This window comes from Theropithecus gelada, chromosome 6 (assembly GCF_003255815.1).
Source record: "Theropithecus gelada isolate Dixy chromosome 6, Tgel_1.0, whole genome shotgun sequence".
Lineage (NCBI taxonomy): Eukaryota > Metazoa > Chordata > Mammalia > Primates > Cercopithecidae > Theropithecus > Theropithecus gelada.
In genome coordinates, this window is record NC_037673.1 from 62097152 (window position 1) to 62121398 (window position 24247).

Here is a 24247-nt window from a genome sequence, read left to right on the forward strand (position 1 = left end):
ATTAAATGTCTAATATTGTTTTTTGTTTGTTTTTGTTTTTACTCTTATGTTAAGACATAGAAAATCTAAAGTATTGATAAAGCTGATGAAAATAACATCTTGCTATTTATACAAGTTAATTAGGTTCTTTGTTTCACTATGATTTTTATTAAGCTTTAAAGAAAAGTTTTTTCATTGATGATCTTTAATTTAGTTTAAAATTGTTTCAGCTATAAAGCATGTAATATTCAGTTTCCAAAATAACAGCTTGGAACCCTCATCTGTTTTCTTTTTACAGTGATAAATTGTATTGTACATTCAGTGAATATGATCAGAAATTTTATTCAATTGCCTCTTATAATGTATACTAAATTTGGTATAACAAATTTGCTTGTGCATATATATTCTGTATTTTTATGCTTTTGAAAGCTTGGAGTGTTTTATCTAATAGATTCTATTGACAGTCACTGGAGGTGTATTAAAGAATAAGATGTAGCATCTAGCCTTAAAGACTACACATTCTAATACCGAACAGTGGCACAATGTTTGGCCATAGGTATTATTATTGTTTATTTTAAGTAGCATGAGTAATACCACATAACTATTTAAAGAGCATAGTTCTCAATTCTCAGATTATTTGTACAAAATCCCCAATGACTATTTTCATAAAGGCAGATATTATACATACTTCATGAAGATTTGAAAGTCACTAAAGTATATATTTGAATGAAACTAATTATTTAAAAATTAACTGAGGTATAATGACTCAAATAATAAACTGAATTTAGAAGAAGGGATAAACTTATTTGTGGCTAGATCATGAAGGCAAAATATAACCCAGAATATAAACAATATATTAGCAATAATGAGATTTGAAACAAGTACAGTCAGGATTATTTTATTTTTAGGTTTATAAGTAATTATCTTAGAAGACTGTTTCTTATAATTAAAAGTATTTTAAATATATGAAAATAATTTCAACTAGAAAGAATAAAATGTAAAACTTAAATATTTTATTCGCTTTTGAGCTAATAATTATTAGTACCCTCATGTCTTAAACACTATGCTAGATTAGGAGTGTAACATTGTGACTTATAGTTATGATCTACTAGGAGTGAAAGAAATGCAGTAGGTATACTATAATAGTGCCATACAAGTGAGGCCTACATTAGACATAAACAGTGCTACGTTTATTTATTTGTCTCCCTTTGAAATAATAAATAGTTAGGTAAAGAAAGACATTAGTCTTAAAGACTGATTTCTTAATACAAAAGAGAAGATTCTTAACAGAGCTCATTTCAATCTGCTTTTATTTATTTATTTATTGAGAGGGAGTCTCACTCTGTCACCATGCAGTGGCATGATCTTGGCTCACTGCCACCGCCGCCTCCCAGGTTCAAGTGATTCTAGTCTGTCAGCCTCCCGAGTAACTGAAACTACAGGCACGTGCCACCATGCCTGTCTGATTTTTTGTATTTTTAATAGAGACAGGGTTTCACCATGTTGACCAGCTGGTCTCGAACTCCTGACTTCAGGTGATCTGCCTGCCTCAGCCTCCCAGAGTGCTGGGATTACGGGCGTGAGCCACGGTGCCTGGCCTCAATCTGCTTTTATGATTGTTAACCATGTGAAAATATTTTTATGCCATAATTAGAAGGAGAATTATATTACTAATTCTTTTTCTGTTAACTTTCCTTATATCATATAGAAGTACCTGGATTTTCTCTAAATCCAAACGATTGTTAAAATTAGGTTCCCCAAAAATTGGGTCATTTGATTGGTTTTGTTTTTTCTCATCTCAAAATATGCCATTTTATTTATTTATTTTATTGTTTTATTTTGAAATTATTTTAGACTCACACAGAAGTTGCAAAAGTAATAGTTACCATATACCTTTAATGTTAAGGCCTTCCGTGACCATAGATTAGTGATCAAAACCATGCCATTAATGTTGGAACAATACTATTAACTAACTTCAGACCTTATCAGAATTTCACCATTTTCCACACTAACATCCTTTTTTTGTTCTATGATTTTATCTAGGATCGAATTGCATTTATTTGTCATGTCTTCTTGGTCTCTTCTGATCTGTGACAATTCCTCAATCATCCCTTGTCTTTCATGACCTTGACACTTTGAAAAGTCTTGGTTAGATATTTTGTAGAATGTCTCTCAATTTGAGTCTGATGTTTTCTAATTGAATTATGATTATTTCTTTTTTGGGAAGATTACCACAGAAGTAGTATTCCTTCTCAGTGCGTTATATCAGGAGTAACACAATGTCTCCTGTCTTATTCCTGATGATATTACCTTGATCCCTTGGTTAAAATGGTGTCTGCTGAGTTGCTGTACTCTTTACAGTTTACAGTATAGTTGCTGTACTCCTTTACAGTTGCTGTAAAAAGACTCTTTTTACCTTTGAGTTTTATAAATATTTAGGGGAAGATACTTTGACACTATACAAATATTCTATTTCTCTTCAAGTTTCTCTCTACTAACTTTAGCATCTGTTGGTAGATGGTAGATCTTACCTATTGAAAACAATTATTTACTGTGGTGTTCTGATGGTGCCTTTCTAGTTCTCTGATTTCTACTTTAATTACTTGGAATTCTGTAAGAAAGAACTTTCTCTTTTGTTATTTACATCTTAATTTCAGTATGAGCCGTGAATATTTATATTATTTATAAGTATGCTAATATATTTATAAATATATATTATTTATATAATATATTGACATTTGTAAATAATGTTATAATAATAAATAATAATAGATGTTATTTATATATTTGTATTTAAATGTAAATTATAGTGTTATAATCCCAAAATATATATTATTTACATAATATATTGACATTTATAATGTTATAATAATAAATAATATGTTAATTATATATTTATATTTAAACATAAATTATATAGTTTATACTATTTATTATACTATATATAGTTAATTATATGAAACTGTTATTATTTATTTTGTTCAAATTTTTCCAGCTTTGGCCATTGGTAGCTCTTTCAGGGTTGACTTGTGTGCCCTTTTAGCTTGTCCCCATCCTTTGAGCACTTCTTACTTTCTGGCACTGCAAGATGCTTCCAGCTGATCTTGTATTTTCCCTTCTCCAGACCTGCAATCAACCACTTCTTTGAGGGACTGTGGTTACTCTAATCGGAGTATCGTTTTTAGAAACCAAGAGCTGGGCACTAAGTAGACCATTTGATTTTGATTCTAATACTGTTAGAGTGCTATTAGGAGCAATATTTTATTATGTTTTATTATCAGTATCTTGTAGAAGGCTTAGCAAAATTCTTTCTTAGAACCATCTATGATGTACATTATGGATTACCTTTTTCTTAGAATTGTATTTCCTCTAAAGTTACTGTGATCTTTTAAAATTGGCAAGTATTGCTGTTATAATGGTAAAAAAATGACTATGAATTTATTAAGAAAAATGTGTGATTTTAGTCAAGTATTGCTGTTATAATGGTAAAAAATTGACTATGAATTTATTATGAAAAATGTGTGATTTTAGTCAAGTATTGCTGTTATAATGGTAAAAAATTGACTATGAATTTATTATGAAAAATGTGTGATTTTAGTCAAGTATTGCTGTTATAATGGTAAAAAATTGACTATGAATTTATTATGAGAAATGTGTGATTTTAGTAAATATTACATTGTATTTGAAATTCTTCTTTCCTCATGATTAAAAATGATACCATGAGATTTCTCACTACATAGCATTATGGAAACAAAGTAAAATTTTAGGAATCCTTGAATGTGTGTCAGAACTTAGCCTATCTTCCCAACCAGTAGATATTCCAAGGTTAGAACTACGTGAACTCTGGGAACAGATCCAGAGGTTCTCATAGGTATTTATACAGTAAGATTCTCACAAGAAAAGAAGTTGAAAGTGTTATTTAACCTTGGCTCTGAAATTTCTCAGTTGAGCTGTATAACCTAATGAACCTATTCAGGAAAGATTTTTTTATTGGACTATATGGCTACATATCTGGCTTTTATAAAGCACTTTATTTTAATCCAAAACAAAATCTAAGTATTCTGGCAAATCTGAATGATTTAGTCTTTTGAACATTTTATCTATATCTAGCAATTTAGTTTACCAATAAACTGAAAGGCAGATAATTGATATTTTTAAAAACACTTTGCTTAGCTTGATATACCAAATTGTTGTATAATATAGACTTATCTTCTGTATGAATTTTCGTTTGGATGCATGTAACACCTGCCAATATGGAGAGACTAAAAATACATTAATTTTGGAAATTTTAATAGTAATTTTGTTAGTAATACTTGGTGCTTGTTATATGTAACACTAATGGTTATAAGGATGCTTTGGAATATTATATCTCCTGAGAAAATAAGTACAGCAGTATTAAGACTCTTACAGTTACAAACAGTAAAGTTATCTAAGCCTTTGTGACTCAGTTTTCTTTTCATAAATCCACGGATAAAATGCCTTGAACACTCCTCAGGGATCTTATAAGAAGCAAATTAACAAGAAAATCCTTAACAAATGTACATTACTATATAAAATTAATAATTTTAGATTTTAAAAAAGAAAAATATAGCTATTCTTGGTTCTATTTTGTTTCCTATCCAAATTGTATATGTTGAAAATGTGAATTTTAGTACTGTGTTAGTTGCAGTTAAAGCTTATAATCAATATGGCTATATGTAAATATTGCATAAGTTAAAATCCCAAAATAAGCTTTTCTTCATGTTTTTCAAATTTTGAAGTTGCATGTCTATAATCATAATCATATTCTTTGTTAAAGGGGGTGTATGTGAACTTGTGTAAATTCTTTTTTTTTTTTCTTTTTTTTTGAGACGGAGTCTCGCTCTGTCGCCCAGGCTGGAGTGCAGTGGCCGGATCTCAGCTCACTGCAAGCTCCGCCTCCCGGGTTCACGCCATTCTCCTGCCTCAGCCTCCCGAGTAGCTGGGACTGCAGGCGCCCGCCACCGCGCCCGGCTAGATTTTTTTTTGTATTTTTTAGTAGAGACGGGGTTTCACCGTGTTAGCCAGGATGGTCTCGATCTCCTGACCTCGTGATCTGCCCATCTCGGCCTTAAATTCTTAAGTAAAGCTTCTAGTGATATTATTTCCTGGTTTTATGAATCCATCTGTCAAGTCTTAACACTTACTGATTATTGCCACTTCATTTCAGAATTTAATATATTATCCTTGGGTTAAAGCACTTGGGAAGGAACTCGTAAAAACAAGAAAGCTTTGTGTTCTTTTTTAATTTTAATTTTTAATTTTAGATTCAGGGGTTACATGTGCAGGTTTGTTACATGGGTATATTGCGTGATGCTGAGATTTGTTCTTCTAATGATCCCATCACCCAGGTGGTGAAATAATACCCAACAGGTAGTTTTTCAACCCTTGTCCTCCTCCCTGTCTTGTTCCTTTTGCAATCCCAAGTTTCTTATTGTTTCCTTGTGTCCATATGTATGTGGCATTTAGTTCTCATTTATAAGTGAGAAAATGCGGTATTTGGTTTTCTGTTTCTACATTAGTTTGCTTAGGATAATGTCTCCAGCTGCATCCATGTTGCTGCAAACAACATGATATTTTTCCTTTTTATGACTGTGTAGTTTTCAATGGTGTATATGTATAAAATTTTCTTTATCCAGTTCACTGTTGGTGGGCACCTAGGTTGATACTACGTCTTTGCTATTGTGAATAGTGAATAACAATAAACATACGAGTGCAGGTGTCTTTTTGGTAGAATGCTTTCTCTTTCTTTGGGTAGGTACCCGGTAATGGGATTGCTGGGTCAAATGGTAATTCTATTTTTAATTCTTTAAGAAATCTCCACAGTGCTTTCCACAAAAGGTAAACTAATTTACATTCCCATCACCATTGTATAAGCATTCTCTTTTCTCTCCAATGCTGCCAACATCTGTTATTTTCTGACTTGTTAGTAACAGCCATTCTGACTAGTGTGAGATGGTGTCTCATTATGGTTTTGATTTCCATCTTTCTGATGATTAGTGATGTTGAACATTTTTTTCATGTTTTTTTGGCCACTTGTATGTCTGCTTTTGAGAAGTGTCTGTTCATGTCTTTTGCTTATTTTTAATTGAGCTTGGTTTTTTTTTTTCTTGTTGATTTGTTTAAATTCTTTATAGATTTTGGATATTAGTTCTTTGTCGGGTGCATACTTTGCAAATATTTTCTCCCATTCTGTAGGTAGAGTTTACTCTGTTGATAGTTTATTTTGCAGTGTAGAAGTTCTTCAGTTTAGTGAGGTTCCAATCAACAATTTTTGGTTTTGTTACATTTGCCTTTGGGGACTTAGTCATAAATTATTTTCATAGGCCAATGTCTAGAAGAGTATTCCCTGGGCTTTTTCTAGGATTTTTGTAGTGTGAGGTCTTACATTTAGGTCTTTAGTCTATCTTGTGTTAATTTTTGTGTATGGTGAGAGGTAGGGGTTCAGTTTCATTCTTCAGCATATGGTTAGCCAGTTTTCCAAGCACCATTTATTGAATAGAGTATCCCTTCCCTATTGCTTATTTTTTTTCAACTTTGTCAACGGTCATTTGGTTGTATTTATATGGCTTTATTTCAGGGGTCTGTATTCTGTTCAATCAGTTTTGTGTCTGTTTTTGTACCAGTGGTATGCTATTTTGGTTACTATAGACTGGTAGTGTAATTTGAAGATGGGTAATGTGATGCCTCTAGCTTTATTCTTATTCTTGGGGTTGCTTTGTATATTAGTCCATTTTCACACTGCTATAAAGATACAACTTGAGACTGGGTAATTTGTAAAGGAAAGAGGTTTAATTGGCTCACAGTTTCACGTGGCTGGGGAGTCCTCAGGAAACTTACAATCATGGCAGAAGGTGAAGGAGAAGCAAGTACCTTCTTCACAAGGCCACAGAAAAAGAGAGGGAGATTGCCACTTTTAACCATCAGATATTGTGAGAACCATCAGATCTTGTGAGAACTCACTCACTATCCTGAGAACAGCATGAGGGAAACTGCTCCCATGATCCAGTCACCTCCCACCAGGTTCCTCCTTCAACACAAGGGGATTACAATTCAAGATGAGATTTGGATGGGGACACAGAGCCAAAACATCGTTCTACCCCTGGCCTCTCTGAAATCTCATGTCCTTCTCACATTTCAAAACACAATCATGCCTTCCCACAGTCCCCCAAAGTCTTAACTCATTCCAGCATTAACCCAAAAGTCCAAGTCCAAAGTCTCATCTGAGACAAGGCAAGTCCTTTCTGCATAGGAGCCTGTACAAATCAAAAGTCTGTTAGTTACTTCCAAGATACAATGGGGATACAAGTATTGGGTAAATGCCACCATTCCAAGTGGGAGAAATTGGTCAAAACAAAGGGGCTACAGGCCCCATGGAAGCCAGAATTTGGCCGGGCGGTCATTAAATCCTAAAGCTCCAAAATGATCTCTTTTGCCTCCATGTCCCACATCCAGGGAACACTGATGGAAAGGATGGGTTCCCAAGGCCTTGGGAAGCTCTACCCCTACGGCTTTGCAGGGTTCAGCCACTGAGGCTGCTCTCATGGGCTGGCCTTGAGTGCCTGCAGCTTTTCTAGGAGCACAGGTCAAGCCACTGGTGGATCTACTATCCTGGGGCCTGGAGGACAGTGGCCTTCTTCTCACAGCTCCAGGAGGCAGTACCCCAGTGGGGACTCTCTGTGTGGGCTCCAACCTCACATTTCCCTTGTGCACTGCCCTAGCAGAGGTTCTCCATGAGGGCTCCACCTCTGCAGTAGATTTCTGCCTGGACATTCAAGATGAGATTTGGGTGGTGACGCAAAGCCAAATCATATCACCTTGGCTATTTGGAATCTTTTTTGGTTCCATATAAATTTTAGAATAGTTTTTCTAATTCTGTGAAAAATGACATTGGTAATTTATAGAAATAGCATTGAATCTACAGATTGCTTTGGGCAATATGAACATTTTAATGATATTGATTTTTCCAACCCACAAGCATGGAATGTTTTCCCATTTGTTTGTGTCATTTATGGTTTCTTTCATCAGTGTTTTATAGTTCTTCTTGTAGAGATCTTTACCTTTTTGGTCAGATGTATTCCTAGGTATTTTATTTATTGTGGCTATTGTAAATGGGATTGCATTTGTGATTTGATTCTCACCTTGATCACTATTTGGGATATAGAAATACTACTGATTTTAGTACATTGATCTTGTATCCTCAGACTTTGCTGAAGTGGTTTATCAGATAGAAGTCTTTCCACAGAATCTTAAGGGTTTTCTCGGTATAGAATCATATCATCAGTGAAAAGAGGTAATTTGACTTATCTTTGTCCATTGTGGAAGTCTTTTATTTATTTATCTTGCCTACCTGCTCTGAAAAGCTTTGGGTTCTACTGCTTGTGGATGGAAATATCTAGTTTTGTCCTTCTTGCAGAAATGGAGATCTCCCATTTACCTAGGTGCTTTAATAGGCATAAAACTTTCTTCAAGGATTCTGCCATCTTAGGAAATCCACCTTTAATCAATGGATTATTTTTTCATTTTTTTTTAATCTTTACCCAGGTTCCTGGGCCAGATCCTTAACCAGATTTGTATAGACAATTAGAGACTTACATTGTATTCACAGTTTCACTTTTAAATTTATTTTTAATTTAAAATTATTTTTAATTTATTAAATTTATAAATAGGATCTCTTATTACTTATATCACAAGGATGTTGTCAGGTAATAGATATAATTATACGCTTTAGGAATAAATATATATGTATAACTTTGTAAGTTTTGCCATTGGTTTGTCATCTATTTACTTTTTAAAGACTTCAGATAATGTATAAAGGAATGCTTTAGTAAATGTAAGAAATAGAACATCAAGGAATTAAGCCATTTTATAGTCATATAATCAAAAGTTTTTATAATAGCATGATATTTTAAAAATTCAAAACAGTTACATTTCTTCATTGAATATAGAATTTGCAGTAGGCTCTAACACCCTAATTTAGGTAAACAAAAAATGTGGTGTTTTACTTTAGATACCAGCAATGTCAAAAGAGATGTACTGCAGGACAATCCTGTTTACAGCCTTGGAGTATCTTTAGTCCCATTGTAAATCATCCAGGCCTGTGCATGAGGTTGTTGTGGGGAGTGGGAGGATAATAAATTTCAAATAAGATTGATAGTTAATTGGAGATAGAGTTGGTTTCCTGTGTTGGCTCTGTCAGGTTCTTTAATAAACTATGTAATCCTTTTCATTAAATCATGTCTCTTAAGTCTTTTCCAGATTTCTTTAAGTTTCATATCAAAACCAGTACCAAACTGAACGTAGTCACCTAGAGATGACAGGTTTGGACATATTCTCTAATCAGCTTTAAAGAGATAAGGTGTTAGGTCCTCTTTCAAAGTTCTAGGCAGACAATACCTGCTCTATGACTGGTGCCAGAAATTAGAGGAGAAGGGTCAGGCTGAGCTTGTAAATCAAGAAATAATTTTAAAGCCTCTTCATGAAACATATCCCTGAGATGCCTAGTACCTCTCAAGTTGCACTGGACTATTTCACGTTTCTTCAGACTATCTTTTTAATACTGGATTAAATCAGACTAGAGTCCCTCAGGCTTAATAGGTTGTGAAAGTATATAGTTTTTGAGTAGTTTTCATCTGGCTAATATATAGTATTAAACTAGCTTGGTCTTAGTTGGTATAAGAAACAAAAACCCTCTTTGAGTGTTAGCTCTGTGTTCTACTTAATACCATGTAAAATTATCTTATTGAGCAAACTGGTTCTCTTTTCCAAAGCAGTTAACTTTCTTTAGGTACTATTGAGTTATTTTTTTTCTTGGAACCCAGAAGTATCAGACCTATTTTTCTTTCTACTCTTAATCTATGTGCTAATTTTTACTTTATTTACATTAAGTGAAAGTATATTTGCACTTGATTCATAGGATGCATCTCAGGCCAGCCATCATTTTCTAGTTCTTATTACTTTGGGCAGGGCCACTAACAAATTGATTATCTGGTTTTCTAAGTTAAAATCCAATTAAAGAATAAAAGTGACGGAGTGTATACTCTGAAAGGGTGAATTTTATGGTGAATTTTATGGTAAAAGGGTGAAGTATATCTCAATAATTTAATAAATAAATAAACAAGCAAAAGAAAAACCAGAAAAGGCACTGACCTGTGAACCTTTCTAGCCCAGTATTTTATTGGGCTAAAAAGAAATTTCTTTTAAGTGTGAGAGAAAAGCATGGCTAGAGACATTCATTCATTTTGGTAGCAGCAAGAGGTGATCGCCAACCAGCTGACACTAGGTCAGGAAACACAAGAACATAAGAGTCAAATATTATGGAAATACTTGTTATACATGCTTTACTCTGAATGTGTATATCTTTAAAAGATAAAGTTATCCCTACCTATTATAATGACCCTGATTCATTAAAAGAACGTTAAATTGTATTTATTATTCTTTAATAAGATAGACAATGGGCAATGATTCCAGCCTAATTAGTTTAAAAAAATGAATCATTTTCATCAGTTAAAGATAATGTTCTCTTATCTAGACTATTCAATTGTGTGGAATAACTCATTTCCTGAAAGTCCTGGAAAAATAGAACTTTATTCTGTAGCTAGGACAGTCGGCCTCTCAACTGAAATTTTCTTGAACCCCTTACTACATTTAAGTGCTAGAAACCATGCAATATTTTAAACAAGGTATCTTTCAATAATATAATTTCTTAAATAGTAAAGATTTTTAAAGGTCTGTAGCAAATGTGAAGATGAACATACCTTCACAATTACACCAAGAATTTAATCTTTTGGTAAAGTAGATAAGAGATGATCATCTTTAAGAGTCCATAAAGTACTTTGTTCTTTTTTAGACAGTCTGTCTCAAACTTTCTTCTAAGTCATAATTAGTGAATCTTGTTGAGCTTTACTTTGTGAACCCTACATTATAGGCATATTTAACTTTTATGAGCAATAAAAAATAAATTCTAACCAATTCACATATTTTTATGTCTTAAATTCTGGGTCGCCTTACAAACCTCCTAATGTTGCTTAGGATACTTTGTTGGTGGTGGTGGTAGTGGTGATGTTGAGACAGAGTCTCGCTTTGTCTCCCAGGCTGGAGTGCAGTGGTGCCATCTCAGCTCACTGCAACCTCCGCCTCCTGTGTTCAAGCAATTCTCTTGCCTCGGCCCCCTGAATAGCTGGGATTACAGGCATGTGCCACCACACCCGGCTAACTTTTTTATTTTTAGTACAGACGGGTTTTCGCCATATTGGCCAGGAAGGTCTCGAGCTCCTGGCCTTGGGTGATCTGGCTGCCTCAGCCTCCCAAAGTGCTGGGATTACAGGCATGAGCCACCACACCCAGCCCATCTGTTGCAGCTTTTAAGAACCAATGTATTTAGGATATCTCTCTGCATCCCTTTGCTGTCTTAACACAGTTTTATAATAACTCTTCTTTCTGGCCTGGTGGTTGTAATTTCAATGTTGAGAATTTGACAAGAGCCTTTAGCTATATTTTTAGTAACTGCAGTTTGTCCTCCTATTACTAATACCTGTGTCATTCTTGACCCAGTAAAAATAGATTGCTTAGTTCATACAGGTAAATATTAGTTTTGAGTCGCTATTGTCTCTTTATTTAAAAAAAAAAAAAAAGCTGTATTTCTTACGTTGTAAAAGTAACATTTATTCTTTGCAAAAATATCAGAAATGTAGAAAGGCATAAAGGATAAAAAGAAGTATTACCCCATAATACTTCGCCAAAGATAACCAGTTAACTTTGTGATATTTATTTTTTCTGGGCTTGTTTCTTTTCATGCTAGAGACACACATGTGTTTTTTTCCCCATAATGTCATTTTGTTATAATTTTGTATATAATATGCCTTTTTAAAAGAATGTTTATATTGAAATTGACCAATAATTCTTAAGGGGGCAACTTGCTTTAGGAGTATGTCTTCTTAATTCTCTTACATCACACAACATGAGATATAGAGGATGATGGATGTAAAGACCATACAAATGTAGTTAAGACATTAAAAATTCCCACTATTTCAGCTCTAGGGTTTAGAATATGTGGGAGCAATGATAGTCAGGGACTACATTTTCATTGCTGATGAGAATTCTCTATATCTCTCGTTCTTTAAAAAAAAAAAAATCATTTAAAAAGTCATTAAAATAAATCCTGAGATCATGTTGTAGTTTGTTACCTCTTCCTTTCTCAACTGGCCACTAAAAATTCTGCAAGGAAAGATGAGATTCAGTTAGGTATTTGGAGCCTACATTGAAATAATTACAAATTTGTCCATTCTTGGAAAGTAGAAGAGGTGAAGGTTTTGTGTATGTGTGCACGCACATGTGCATGTGTGCATGCACGCACACATGTGTTTTATTGTTTTGTTTTGTTTGGATATTTAGATTGTCTCAAGAGAGGAACTAATATCATCATTAAAAGTTTGATTGTAACCAGTGTTCCTATTTGGGAATGGAGTTAACTTTTCCAGACTGCTGTCAAGACCTTATTTTAAGTAAGATGTTTTTCTTTTATGTGACATTTTCTGAAGTTTTGCCAAAAATGACATCAAACATATAATTCATTTGAGTGCTGAGTTTCTTCAACATCTTGCAGCACTTAATCAAATTTGGGAAAGATATTCTTTTCACAACTCTATAGTGTAAACCTGTGAATATGTTGCATTAAAACTTACTTTGGACAGTTTAATCTGCATGGTATTAGGTTGATTTTTTAAAAATGATTAATGCAATATGCTGATAGTTTTTAATAGTTATATTTTCAAATTATTCACGTAAACTCCAGGCAGATGGTACAGTTGCAGCTTTTGAGTATTAGTATTTTTTCACACAAAACTCAGATACTCCCTAAATTATGTTAATAGCTACATTAAAGAATTTGAAATGCCAAACAGAACAAAAGAAATACTGAAGTTCTCAGAAAACTAACAAGATGCTCAAATATTGAGAAATCATTGAGAATCATTTTGATATACAAAAATATTTTATATTGACTTTTTTAGGAAGAATATGGCCACGCCAGAATGTAAGTTTGTTTAAAACATTATGCTGCAGTATGTTAAAATGTGAGAGTAAGCTAACCTTAACGAATGTCTTACTCATTAGAAACTCTCATCTTGGGTGTGCTCTGTTTGTATCTGTTACTTCTGTGCAATAATCACAGTCCTGAAGGGATCATCTGGGCCAACCCCTCCTTTTTTTTTTTTAGACGGAATCTCACCCTGTTGCTGAGGCTGGAGAACAGTGGCATGATCTCAACTCACTGCACCTTCCTTCTCCCAAGTTCAAACGATTCTCCTACCTCAGCCTCCCGAGTAGCCAGGATTTCAGGTGCCCATCACCACACCCAGCTATTTTTTGTATTTTTAGTAGAGATGGGGTTTCACCATGTTGACCAGGCTGATATTGAACTCCAAACCTCGTGATCCACCCACCTCGGCCTCCCAAAGTGCTGGGATTATAGGCATGAGCCACCGTGCCTGGTCCCTCCATTTTATATATATAGGAAACCTAGAGCTAGCCAATTAAGGTGCTTACCCAAGATTACACAGCAAAGTAATAGAACTAGAACTCAGGACCCTTAGATTTGTGTCCAGTGCCCTTTCCACTACTTGTTTTTCAGTATGATCCAACCTTGAGTGGATGTGGTCTATATAAAGTTTTAATTAGTATTTATTAAAATCCACTTTGGTTTTGGCCGGAATAATTGTTTCTAAAACCCTCCTAGGCAAACTTAGAGTCTTTTGGAGAGCATATTATTATCATAGACCTATACCTTTTTAAAGATTACACATGTAATTTGGGAATGAATGACAAAAAGTTGTTATGTAATGGAACACATCAATTTCTGTCACTATGGCAGCCTAGGAGTCCAAACTGATCCCCTCACTAAAAACAACGAAAAATGTTGGATATAATACAAAAATATTTTTTTCATATGTTCCTATGACTTGCAAAAATGCAAGGAATACTTAAGCCAGGGAATAAATAAGGGTATGAACTAAGATAAGTAAGTGGAGCACTAAGTCAGGCTTTAACCCTAAGGACATTTGTTAAATTGAGTGAACTGGAGCATTGCTTTTGAAATCTCACAAAGTTCATGGAAGATAATGTAAAACTTAAGGTTTTCCCAAGGTAGGGAGGGTCTAACAATACTATTCCGTGTAGTTGAGGGCCCAAAGGAACACATCCTTAGTGGCAGGAATAATTAGAAATAAGCAGGGTCACCTCATTTCCATCAGTGGACTACAAGGGAACCTTTCTTGAATCATGGCACAAAATATTTGGGAACAAGAGCATCTCTTGGGAACTCTAGCAACAAGGCAGCCTTCCCATCAGTTAGAAGTCTAAATTCACACTGCCTGAGTGGTCTCCAAATCTTCCAGCCAAGGAGTTAGTTGCAGTGATAGTCTTGGAGGAAAATATGAGCAATATGTGTTCACAGACAATATGTGAGCACCCTATGCAATGTAGCAGTCTACTTATGCATCAGAGAAAAATATGAACAGCATCTATAGCATATGATATGTGAAAAAGTGCTTTAAATCTGTAATAAAAGGCCAACAAACTAACAGGAAAAAAAAAAGGGACCAGAACACAGAAAATTCACGTAAGAAAAAATTTGAGGGACATCATTGTCACTTTCAAGTTTTGACAATTATGAACAATTTTGTATGCAATAACAAACAATAAAAGAGTTTAGTTGGAAATGGTCCTCGATCTTAAGTGCCTACAGAAGCCTGATACAAACAAACATAAATCTTTCCAGGAGAATCCTACTTTCATTCCCAGTCCTCAAGGAAAGTATAAAAAGAAAAAGAACAGCTCAGAAGACACATATGCACTGAATTCAGACATCCTGACCAAAAGCTAGTAGAAACTTCAGGCAACAGAATGAGATCCACAAAAAGTTCAGAATTTATTCAGACACTAAATGTTAAGTAAGTGTATGTAATATATTTCAAGAAACGATGGGCTTGAAAATATAAAGAACATGTGATTTAAAAACGAAGATGTAGAAATGAAAAATATAATAGTTAACCTTAAAAACTTGACATATTTTATAGCAGATTTGACATAGCTAAAATGAACATTAGTGACTTGAAAGATAGCATTAAAAAAAATTATTTAGAACTCAGCCCAAAAAGAGATAGGGAACTTACAAGATCTAATAAAGTCTAATCAAATTCTATGGGGAGACCAAAGGGCAAATAGAGGCAATATTTGAAGAGATGATACTGAGTATTTTATATAACTAATGGAGAGATCAATTTTACAGAATGAAGAAGTCTCCCCAAAACTAAAAGAGGATAAAGAAAAATAAATTCAGTACTGGATGCATTATGGTAATACTTCAGAGCATTCAACACAAAGAGATCTTAAAAGGAAACAGAAAAGATATTACCATTAAAAAAGCAAGAGCTGATTTCTCAACAGCAACAAGTGAGGACATAAGGAAGAATCTTATCTTCAGTGAAGGGAAATGTCCTTCTGACAAACAAAAACTGAAAGACATTGCTACCTGCAGACCTTCACCAAAGGAAATTCTAAAGGACATACTTACGGCAAAAGATAAGTGAGCCCAGATGTAAGACCTATAATATGAAGAGTGAGGAACATGGAAGTTGTAAATATATGAATAAATCTAAATAAATATTGAAGGAATAAAACAACAATAATAATGTCTTATGTTAAACAATAAGGTAAAATTAAAATATATAAGAACATACTATATAACTTTGGTGAGCAGGTAAAAGGTGCTTGGAAAAGCATTCTATGGCCCTTGTATTGTTTGGGAAGAAGGTAAAGACACAAGATAAACTGTGGTTTTTAAGACATTAATTATACATGTTAAAATTTTTAGGGAAACTACTAACAGGATAAGAAAGGGTATTAACTTCCAAACCAGTAGAGGAAAAGATGGAATTAGGAAAAAAAAAAAAAAAAAACCCAACCCAAAGGGGAAAAGAAAGGAAAAAAAAAGAAAAATGGACTGGCAGGATATTAAAAAAAAAAAAAAAAAAAAGATGGCATAAGAGATAGGAGAAATAAAATGCAGATGTATCAATAATTGTATTGAAATAATGCAAAAAGTCAAATACTTCGCCTAAAAAACTACATTTGTCAAACTGGGTCAAAAAAGAAATTCAATCATATGCTACTTATGTAAGAAACATCTTAAAAATATTGGACAATCAGGCCAGGTGCGGTGGCTCACGCCTGTAATCCTAGCACTTTGGGAGGTCAAGGTGGGTGGATTGCCTCAACTCAGGAGTTCAAGACCAGCCTGGGCAACTCAGTGAAAGCTCATTTCTACTAAAATACAAAAAATTAGCCAGGTGTGGCATTGTGCACCTGTAATCCCAGCTACTGGGGAGGCTGAGAAGGAGAATTGCTAGAACCCGGGAGGCGGAGGTTGCAGTGAGGGAAGATTGCACCACTGCACTCCAGCCTGGGTGACAGAGTAAGAATCTAGAACTAGAAATACCATTTAACCCAGCAATCCCATTACTGGGCATATACCCAAAGGAGTATAAATCATTTTACTATAAAGACACATGCACATGTATGTTTATTGCAGCGCTATTTACAATAGCAAAGACTTGGAACCAACTCGAATGCCCATCAATGATAGACTGGATAAAGTAAATGTGGCACATATACACCATGGAATACTATGCAGCCATAAAAAAGGATGAGTTCATGTCCTTTGCAGGGACATGGATGAAGCTGGAAACCATCAGTCTTAGCAAACTACCACAAGAACAGAAAACCAGGCACCACATGTTCACACTCATAGGTGGGAGTTGAACAATGAGAACACATGGACACAGGGCAGGGAACATCACACAACAAGGCCAGTCGGGGGTGGGAGATAGGGGGAGGGATAGCATTAGGAGAAATACCTAATGTAAATGATGAGTTGATGGGTGCAGCAAACCAACATGGCATGTGTATACCTATGTAACAAACCTGCACATCGTGCACATGTACCCTAGAACTTAAAGTATAATAATGTAAAAAATTAGACAATCAAATTGTTAAGGCAAAATGTATTACTAGGCATAGAATCTCCACATAACACAAAAACCTCAATTTATCAGTAAAATTTAATAATCCCTAACTTGCATAGACCTAATAATATATACTCAAAATATATGAAGCAAAAATTGGTAGACCTAGAATAAGTAAGCAATTACATATAGTGAGAGATTTTAATACAGTTCTCTCAATAACTGATTAAAGCATGTTAAAATTTAATAAGAATGTAGAAGATTTGAACCCCACAATTAACAAGTTTCATATAATGTACAAAAACACAATTAACAAGTTTGATATAATGTATAAAAGGGAATGTTGCTTCAGAATACACATTATTTTCTAGCTCTCTTGAAACATTTATAGAAAGTGGCCACATAATGGACCATAAATAAAGAAAATTTTCAGAGGATTGTTTTTAAACAGACTACATCTTCTGACAGAATGCAGTTGTTAGGAATTAGTAACAATTGCTTTTAGAGTTACTGATTTCCAAGTATGATAATGCAGCCATAGCAGTACTTAGAAGCAGTTATTGCATTAGATGCTAATATTTCAGGAAATTACTGTAGAAGTTCCGCATGTAAAGAAGCCCTAAAAAAAAAAAAAAAAAAGAAATACAAAAAGCAGGCAAAATTAGCCCAATGAAGTAGAAGGAAGAAAGGAATAAAGAGCAGAAATCAGTAAAATAGAAAACAGTTTTTAGAACTGGGTTACAATAATTAAAATGACCAGAAGTATAACTTTTTAATCCTTACACATAGTAGATAGCCAGAAAATTGATGTGACTTTGTTGTATTAGACATTTGCCACTTTTTTTTCCCCAGATGTCTTTCTAATGCAGAGAAAGCAAGATCTAGTTGCTATGTATAAGGAGTGTCATTAGTGAAATTTCTATTAATAGTGCTACTTTTATTAGCTACAAAAGAAGTTGCTGTTAAAAAAGAAAGAGGGAGAGAGAGGTAGACAGATGGATAAAGACCCAAAAAATGCCATGTTTAAATAAGATTGAGGATTATTTCTCTCATGCAGAACAGTTCAGGATGAGTGCTTCAGGACCAGCAGGTATTTAAGGACCCAAGTTTTTTTCATTTTTGTCTTTCTGCCATCTCCTAAGGTGTTATCATTGACCACATGATTCAACTGGACCCACCTTCATGTCTATATTCCAGCAACAGGGAAGAAGAAAGAGCAAGTACCAGACTGGTGACTTCATCTTTAAGGAGATGACCCAAAAGTTGCACAAAGCACTTTCACTCTTACCGTATTATACTGAAATCACATGGCCATACCTAGCTGTAAAAAAAGGCTGAGGAATAAAGTCTCCAGTTGGGTGTCCACGTGGCTGGCTAACTAAATATCAAGGATGGGAGATATATGGGGTTGATTCTTTTACTAAAACGTGAAAGGGATGACTGAATTCAGGGAGAAAATTAGCAAAGTCTGTTATATAATATAAACAAAATCCTAGGAAGACCCAAATAGGCAGTAGTCTATTGGGTCAGGAAAAGCTTGACCAAGTAGCTGAGCTATGTTTTGAGAGATGAATAGGATTCCACTGCAAAATGAAGGGCAATAAGTATAACAGTAGTTGGAAAGGTGCCTGGCAGAGCAGGGGCCATAGATTCATCTCTATATGCCTAATACTTTGCATAGTAATGGGCAAAATAATAAGCATTCAACAAACAGTTGCTGAAGTAATGAATGAAACTGGCTTTTGCTTAAGTGAATAATCACGTTGTTTGTAAACTAAGGGGAAAAAGAATAACAATGAAAAAGACAATTTTTTTGAGGATGAATCTATGATAACATGAAGAGCACAGATGCACATTTAAATAATGGGCAAAATTCCAGATAACAGCTATGAACATATTATGAAACAGTACAATGTGATTTGGTGGTATGTAGCAGAAAGGACCCAGTCAAGAGATAGAATCCACAAACAGTAATTTGAACAGAAACAAAAACATTTGCAATAGCTTTATTGCAGAATAATTTAAAGTGAACAATTTGACATGTTTTGACATATGTCTATACCTGTGAAAACGTCACCACAATCTAGATAGTGAACATATTCTTCGAGGCCCAACATGTTCTCATGCCCCTTGTTAACCCCCTCTCTGATCCCCTGGCAACCACTAAAGTTTTCTACCACTATAAAATAGTTGTATTTTCTAAATCTTATTTAAATGAAATCATATTCTCTATGTACTTTTTTGTCTAACTTCTTTCAATCAAAATATGCATTTTCAGATTTATCCATGTTGTATATATCAGTAGTTTATTCCTTTTATTGCTAAGTAGTATTCCATTATATAGATATACCACAAGTATTTTATAACCATATACTATTATTTTGCTTGAGCAAATATCTGGAAGTGGAATGGCTAAGTCATGTGATAGGTGTATGTTCAACTTTTTTTTTTTTTTTTTTTTTTTTTTTTGAGACAGAGTCTCGCTCTGCCGCCCAGGCTGGAGTGCAGTGGCCGGATCTCAGCTCACTGCAAGCTCCGCCTCCTGGGTTTACGCCATTCTCCTGCCTCAGCCTCCCGAGTAGCTGGGACTACAGGCGCCCGCTTGAAAACTGCCAAACTGTTTTCCAAACTGGTTGTGCCATTTTACACCCTACAAGTAGTGCATAAACTATCCTGTTAACTCCGTATCCTTGCTAACACTTGGTGTGGTCACTCTCTAATTTTAGCCATTCTAATAGTTTGCAGTGTTACTTTGTGGTTTTGATTTACATTTAATTAATAATGATGTTGAGCATTGTTTCATGTGCTTATTTGTCATCTGTATATATTCTTTGGTGCAGTATACGTTCAAATCCTTTTATCCATTTTTTATTGTGTTGTTTGTTATTTACTATTGAATTTTGAGACTTCTTTATATTCTTTGGATACAAATCCTTTATCAGATATATGATTTGTAAATATTTCTTTCAAACGGTAGCTTATGTTTTTTTTGTTCTCTTAATGGTGTCTTTCAAAAAATAAAACTTAAATTTTGGGAAAGTCTAACTTACTAACATTTTTCATTTTTGAATCAAGTTATTGGATCTAAGAAATCTTTGCCTGACTCAAAGTCACAAAGATCTTCTTTGTGGTTTTTTTTAAGAAATTTTTTAGTTTTAAGATTTTACATTAAGGTGTGATTCACTTTGACTTAATGTTTATATATACAGTCACACATCCCTTAACAATGGGGATACATTCTGAGAAATGTGTTGCTAGGTGATTTTATCGTTGTGCAAATACTATGGAGTGTTCTTACACAAAGCTTGCCCAAAGCTAGCTAGTATAGTCTACTATACACCTAGGGTATGTGGTGTGACCCAAGCTTGTCCAATCTGTGGCCAGTGGATCACATGAGGCCCAGGACAGCTCTGAATGTGCCCCAACACAAATTCATAAACCTTCTTAAAACATCATGAGATTTTTTTGTGATTTTTTTTTTTTTTTTTAGCTCATGAGCTATCGTTAGTGTTAGCGTATTTTATGTATGACCCAAGACAATTCTTCTTCCAGTGTGACCCAGGGAAGCCAAAAGATTGGATACCCCTGGTATTGACTATTGTTCCTAGACTATAATCCTATACAGCATATTACCATACTGAATATTGCAGGCTTACCCAGGTAAGTATTTGTGTATTTAAACATATCTAAACATAAAAAAGGTACAGTAAAAATATGGTATAAAAGAGATCGAGACCATCCTGGCTAACATGGTGAAACCCTGTCTCTACTAAAAATACAAAAAATTGACTGGGTGTGGCGGCGGGTGCCTGTAGTCCCAGCTACTCGGGAGGCTGAGGCAGAAGAATGGCATGAACCCGGGAAGCGGAGCTTGCAGTGAGCCCAGATTGTGGCACTGCACTCCAGCCTGGGATCAGAATGAGACTCCATCTCAAAAAAAAAAGAAAAAAGAGATATAAAAGATAATAAGTGGTATACCTGTATAGGCACTTACCGTGAATGGAGCTTGCAGGACTAGAAGTCACTCTGACTCAGGGAATGAGTGGTGAGTTAATGTGAAGGCCTAGGACATTACACTGCCGTAGGATTTATAAACACTGTACATTTATGCTGCACTAAATGTATTTGCATGTTTTCTCTCTTTAATAATAACCTTGATTTACTATAACTTTTTTACTTTATAAACTTTTTAATTTTTAACTTTTGACTGTTTTGTAATCACACCTAGCTTAAAACACAAACATATTGTACAACTGTACAAAAATATTCAAAAACATTTTCTTTCTTTATATCTTTATTCTGTAAGCTTTTTTCTACTTTGAAACTTTTTTTTCCTTTTAAAGTTTTTTTCTTAAAAAGAAGACAAAATCACAGCAAAGCCTAAGCCAACACAAGGTCAAGATCATCAATATCACTGTCTTCCACTTCCACATCTTGTTCCACTGGTAGGTCTTCAGGGACAATAACATGCATGGAGCTGTCATCTCTTATGATAACAATGCCTTCTTCTGGAATGCCTCCAGACGGACCTGTCTGAGGCTATTTTACAATTAAAATTTTCTTTTTATAAGTAGGAGTACCCTCTAAAATAACAATAAAAATTATAGAATAATAAATATATAGTCATTTATTGTTATCAAATATTATGTACTATACATAGTTGTATATGCTATACTTTTATAAAACTGTCAGTGTAGATTTGTTTACACCAGCATCACTACAAATGCATGAGTAATGTGTTGCTCTGCGACATTATCACGGCTACAATGTCACCAGGTCATAGGAATTTTTCAGCTCCATTATAATTAATCCTATGACACCATCTTTGTGTATGCAGTCCATTGGTTACTGAAACATTGTTAAATAGGGCATAACTGTAGTGCAAAGTATGGATCAAAGTACACATATTTCCATGTTGATGGCTGTTTGGTCTAGACCATTTGTTGAAAAGACAATCCTTTCCCTACTGAATTGACCTTGAACTTTTGTTGAAAATCAATCGCCCATATATACGTGGGTTTATTCTACATTCTCTATTCTGTCCCATTCATCTATTTGTCTATCTTTACATCAATACTAGTGTTTTGATCACTATGGTTTTATAAGTCTTGAAGTCAAGTGTAAGTCCTCCAACATTTTTTAAAGTTGTTTGGTCTGTTCTAGGTCATCTGCATTTCCATGTAAATTTTAGGATCAACTAATCAATTTCTACAAAAAAAAAAAAAAAAAAAAAGGCCTGCTAGAATTTTCATTGAGATTACATTGAATATATAAATCAATTTGAAGAAAATTGACATCTTACTACTATTGGGTAGTACCATCCATGAGTGTGTTATATCTTTCAGTTTATTAAGGTCATCTTTAATTTCCCAGAGCACTGTTTTGTAGTTTTCAATGTAGAGGTCTTGTATATATTTGTCAGATTTCTCCGTATTTTATATTTTTGTGCTACCATAAATGGTATTATCTTTTGTAATTGATGGACTTTTAGTCAGGAAACAACAAATGATGGTGAGGATGTGGAGAAATAGGAAAACTTTTACACTGTTGGTGGGAGTGTAAATTAGTTCAACCATTGTGAAAGATAGTGTGGCAATTCCTCAGGGATCTAGAACCAGAAATACCATTTGACCCAGCAATCCCATTACAAGGTATATACCCAAAGAATTATAAATCATTCTATAAAGATACATGCACATGTATGTTTGTTCCAGCACTATTTACAATAGCAAAGACTTGGAACCAACCCAAATGCCCATCAATGATAGACTGGATAAAGTAAATGTGGCACATATACACCATGGAATGCTATGCAGCCATAAAAAAATAATGAGTTCATGTCCTTTGCAAGGATGTGGATGAAGTTGGAAACTATCATTCTCAGCAAACTAACACGGGAGCAGGAAACCAAACACTACATGTTCTCACTCATAAGTGGGGGTTGAACAATGAGAACACATGGACACAGGGAGGGGAACATCATACACCAGGGCCTGTTGAGGGGTCAGGGGCAAGGGGAGGGAGAGCATTAGGACAAATACCTAATGCATATGGGGCTTAAAACCTAGATGATGTATTGATAGGTGCAGCAAACCACCATGACACATGTATACCTGTGTAACAAACCTACACGTTCTGCACGTGCACCCTAGAATTTAAAGTAAAATAAAAAATAAAAATGAAAAAAGAAATTGATAGACTTTTAGAGGAGTTTAGACTTATAGAAAGATTAAGCATAGAGTTCCCACATACCCTCCTTTCTGCCACCCCTCACAGTTTCACCCATTAACATCGTGCATTAGTTTTTTGTGACTAACTTCTTTTACCTAGCTTAATGTTTTCAAGGTTTATCCACATTATATCAAGTATCAGTACTTAGTTCCTTTATCACCAAATAATATGCCATTGTATACATATAACACATTTTGTTTATCCACTTAATTACTTGAAGGACATGTGTGTTTTTTTCCACCTCTTGGCTATTATGAATAATGCTACGGTGAACATCCTTGTGCATTCACTTTGCTTTAAGCCTTCACGAGCAGTCTCCTGAAAGGCCACCATGCTTCTACAAACAGTTTAAGAGTCTCCAAGTTTTCATTAACAAATTCTTCCAAGTCCTTCCAGCTTCTGCCCACTACAAGGTTTCAAACCATTCACGTACTTCAGGTTTTTCTTTAGGTCAGCACCCCACCCCAGGATACCAAAATTCTGTATTACTTATCTGTTACTGCATAACAAATGACTCCAAAATTAAGAGGCTTAAAAAAAATTAAATATTTCATAGTTTCTATGGATCAGGAATTTGGAACAACTTAGCTGAGAAATTTTGCAACTTATGAGGCTGTAGGCAAAATGTTGACGAAGACTATAAATCTGAAGACTTGATTTAGCTAGAGAACCTACTAAGATGACTCATTCTCATGGCTATTAACAGGAAGCCTTGGTCCTTCACCATATGAACCTCTCCATAGTGCTGCTTTCATATCCTTATGATATGGTATCTGGGTTTCCCCAGAACAAGTGATTCCTTTGGTATGGTGGGAAGAAGAGGAGGCCTGAGAAAGCTACAATGCCTGCTGTTAACTATTCTGTAAATTGACACATGTCACTAAGTCTACCCACATTCAAGGGAAGGAGAGTTAGTCTTCATCTTTTAAATCCCTTCAAAGAAACTGTAGACATACTTTAACTACCACAGATAGCAACCCAGAGTTCCAAAACTGACT

General features: G+C 34.6%; 1 protein-coding gene across 4 annotated transcripts in view; it reads left to right on the forward strand.

The window, feature by feature from the left end:
* CWC27 (CWC27 spliceosome associated protein homolog) overlaps window positions 1-24247 on the forward strand; it is a 256746-nt gene that overhangs the window by 117798 nt on the left and 114701 nt on the right. Inside the window, exon 12 of one of the 4 annotated variants that reach the window (XM_025389140.1) lies at window positions 13214-14835. The exons of 2 other annotated variants lie outside the window; for them this stretch is intronic. In XM_025389140.1, the coding sequence (XP_025244925.1) occupies window positions 13214-13236 (23 nt within the window). In that variant the 3' untranslated portion in view covers window positions 13237-14835. Of the gene's footprint in view, window positions 1-5001; window positions 5022-13213; window positions 14836-24247 lie in introns of those variants that run through there. One more of the 4 variants, XM_025389141.1, reaches the window with a different exon arrangement.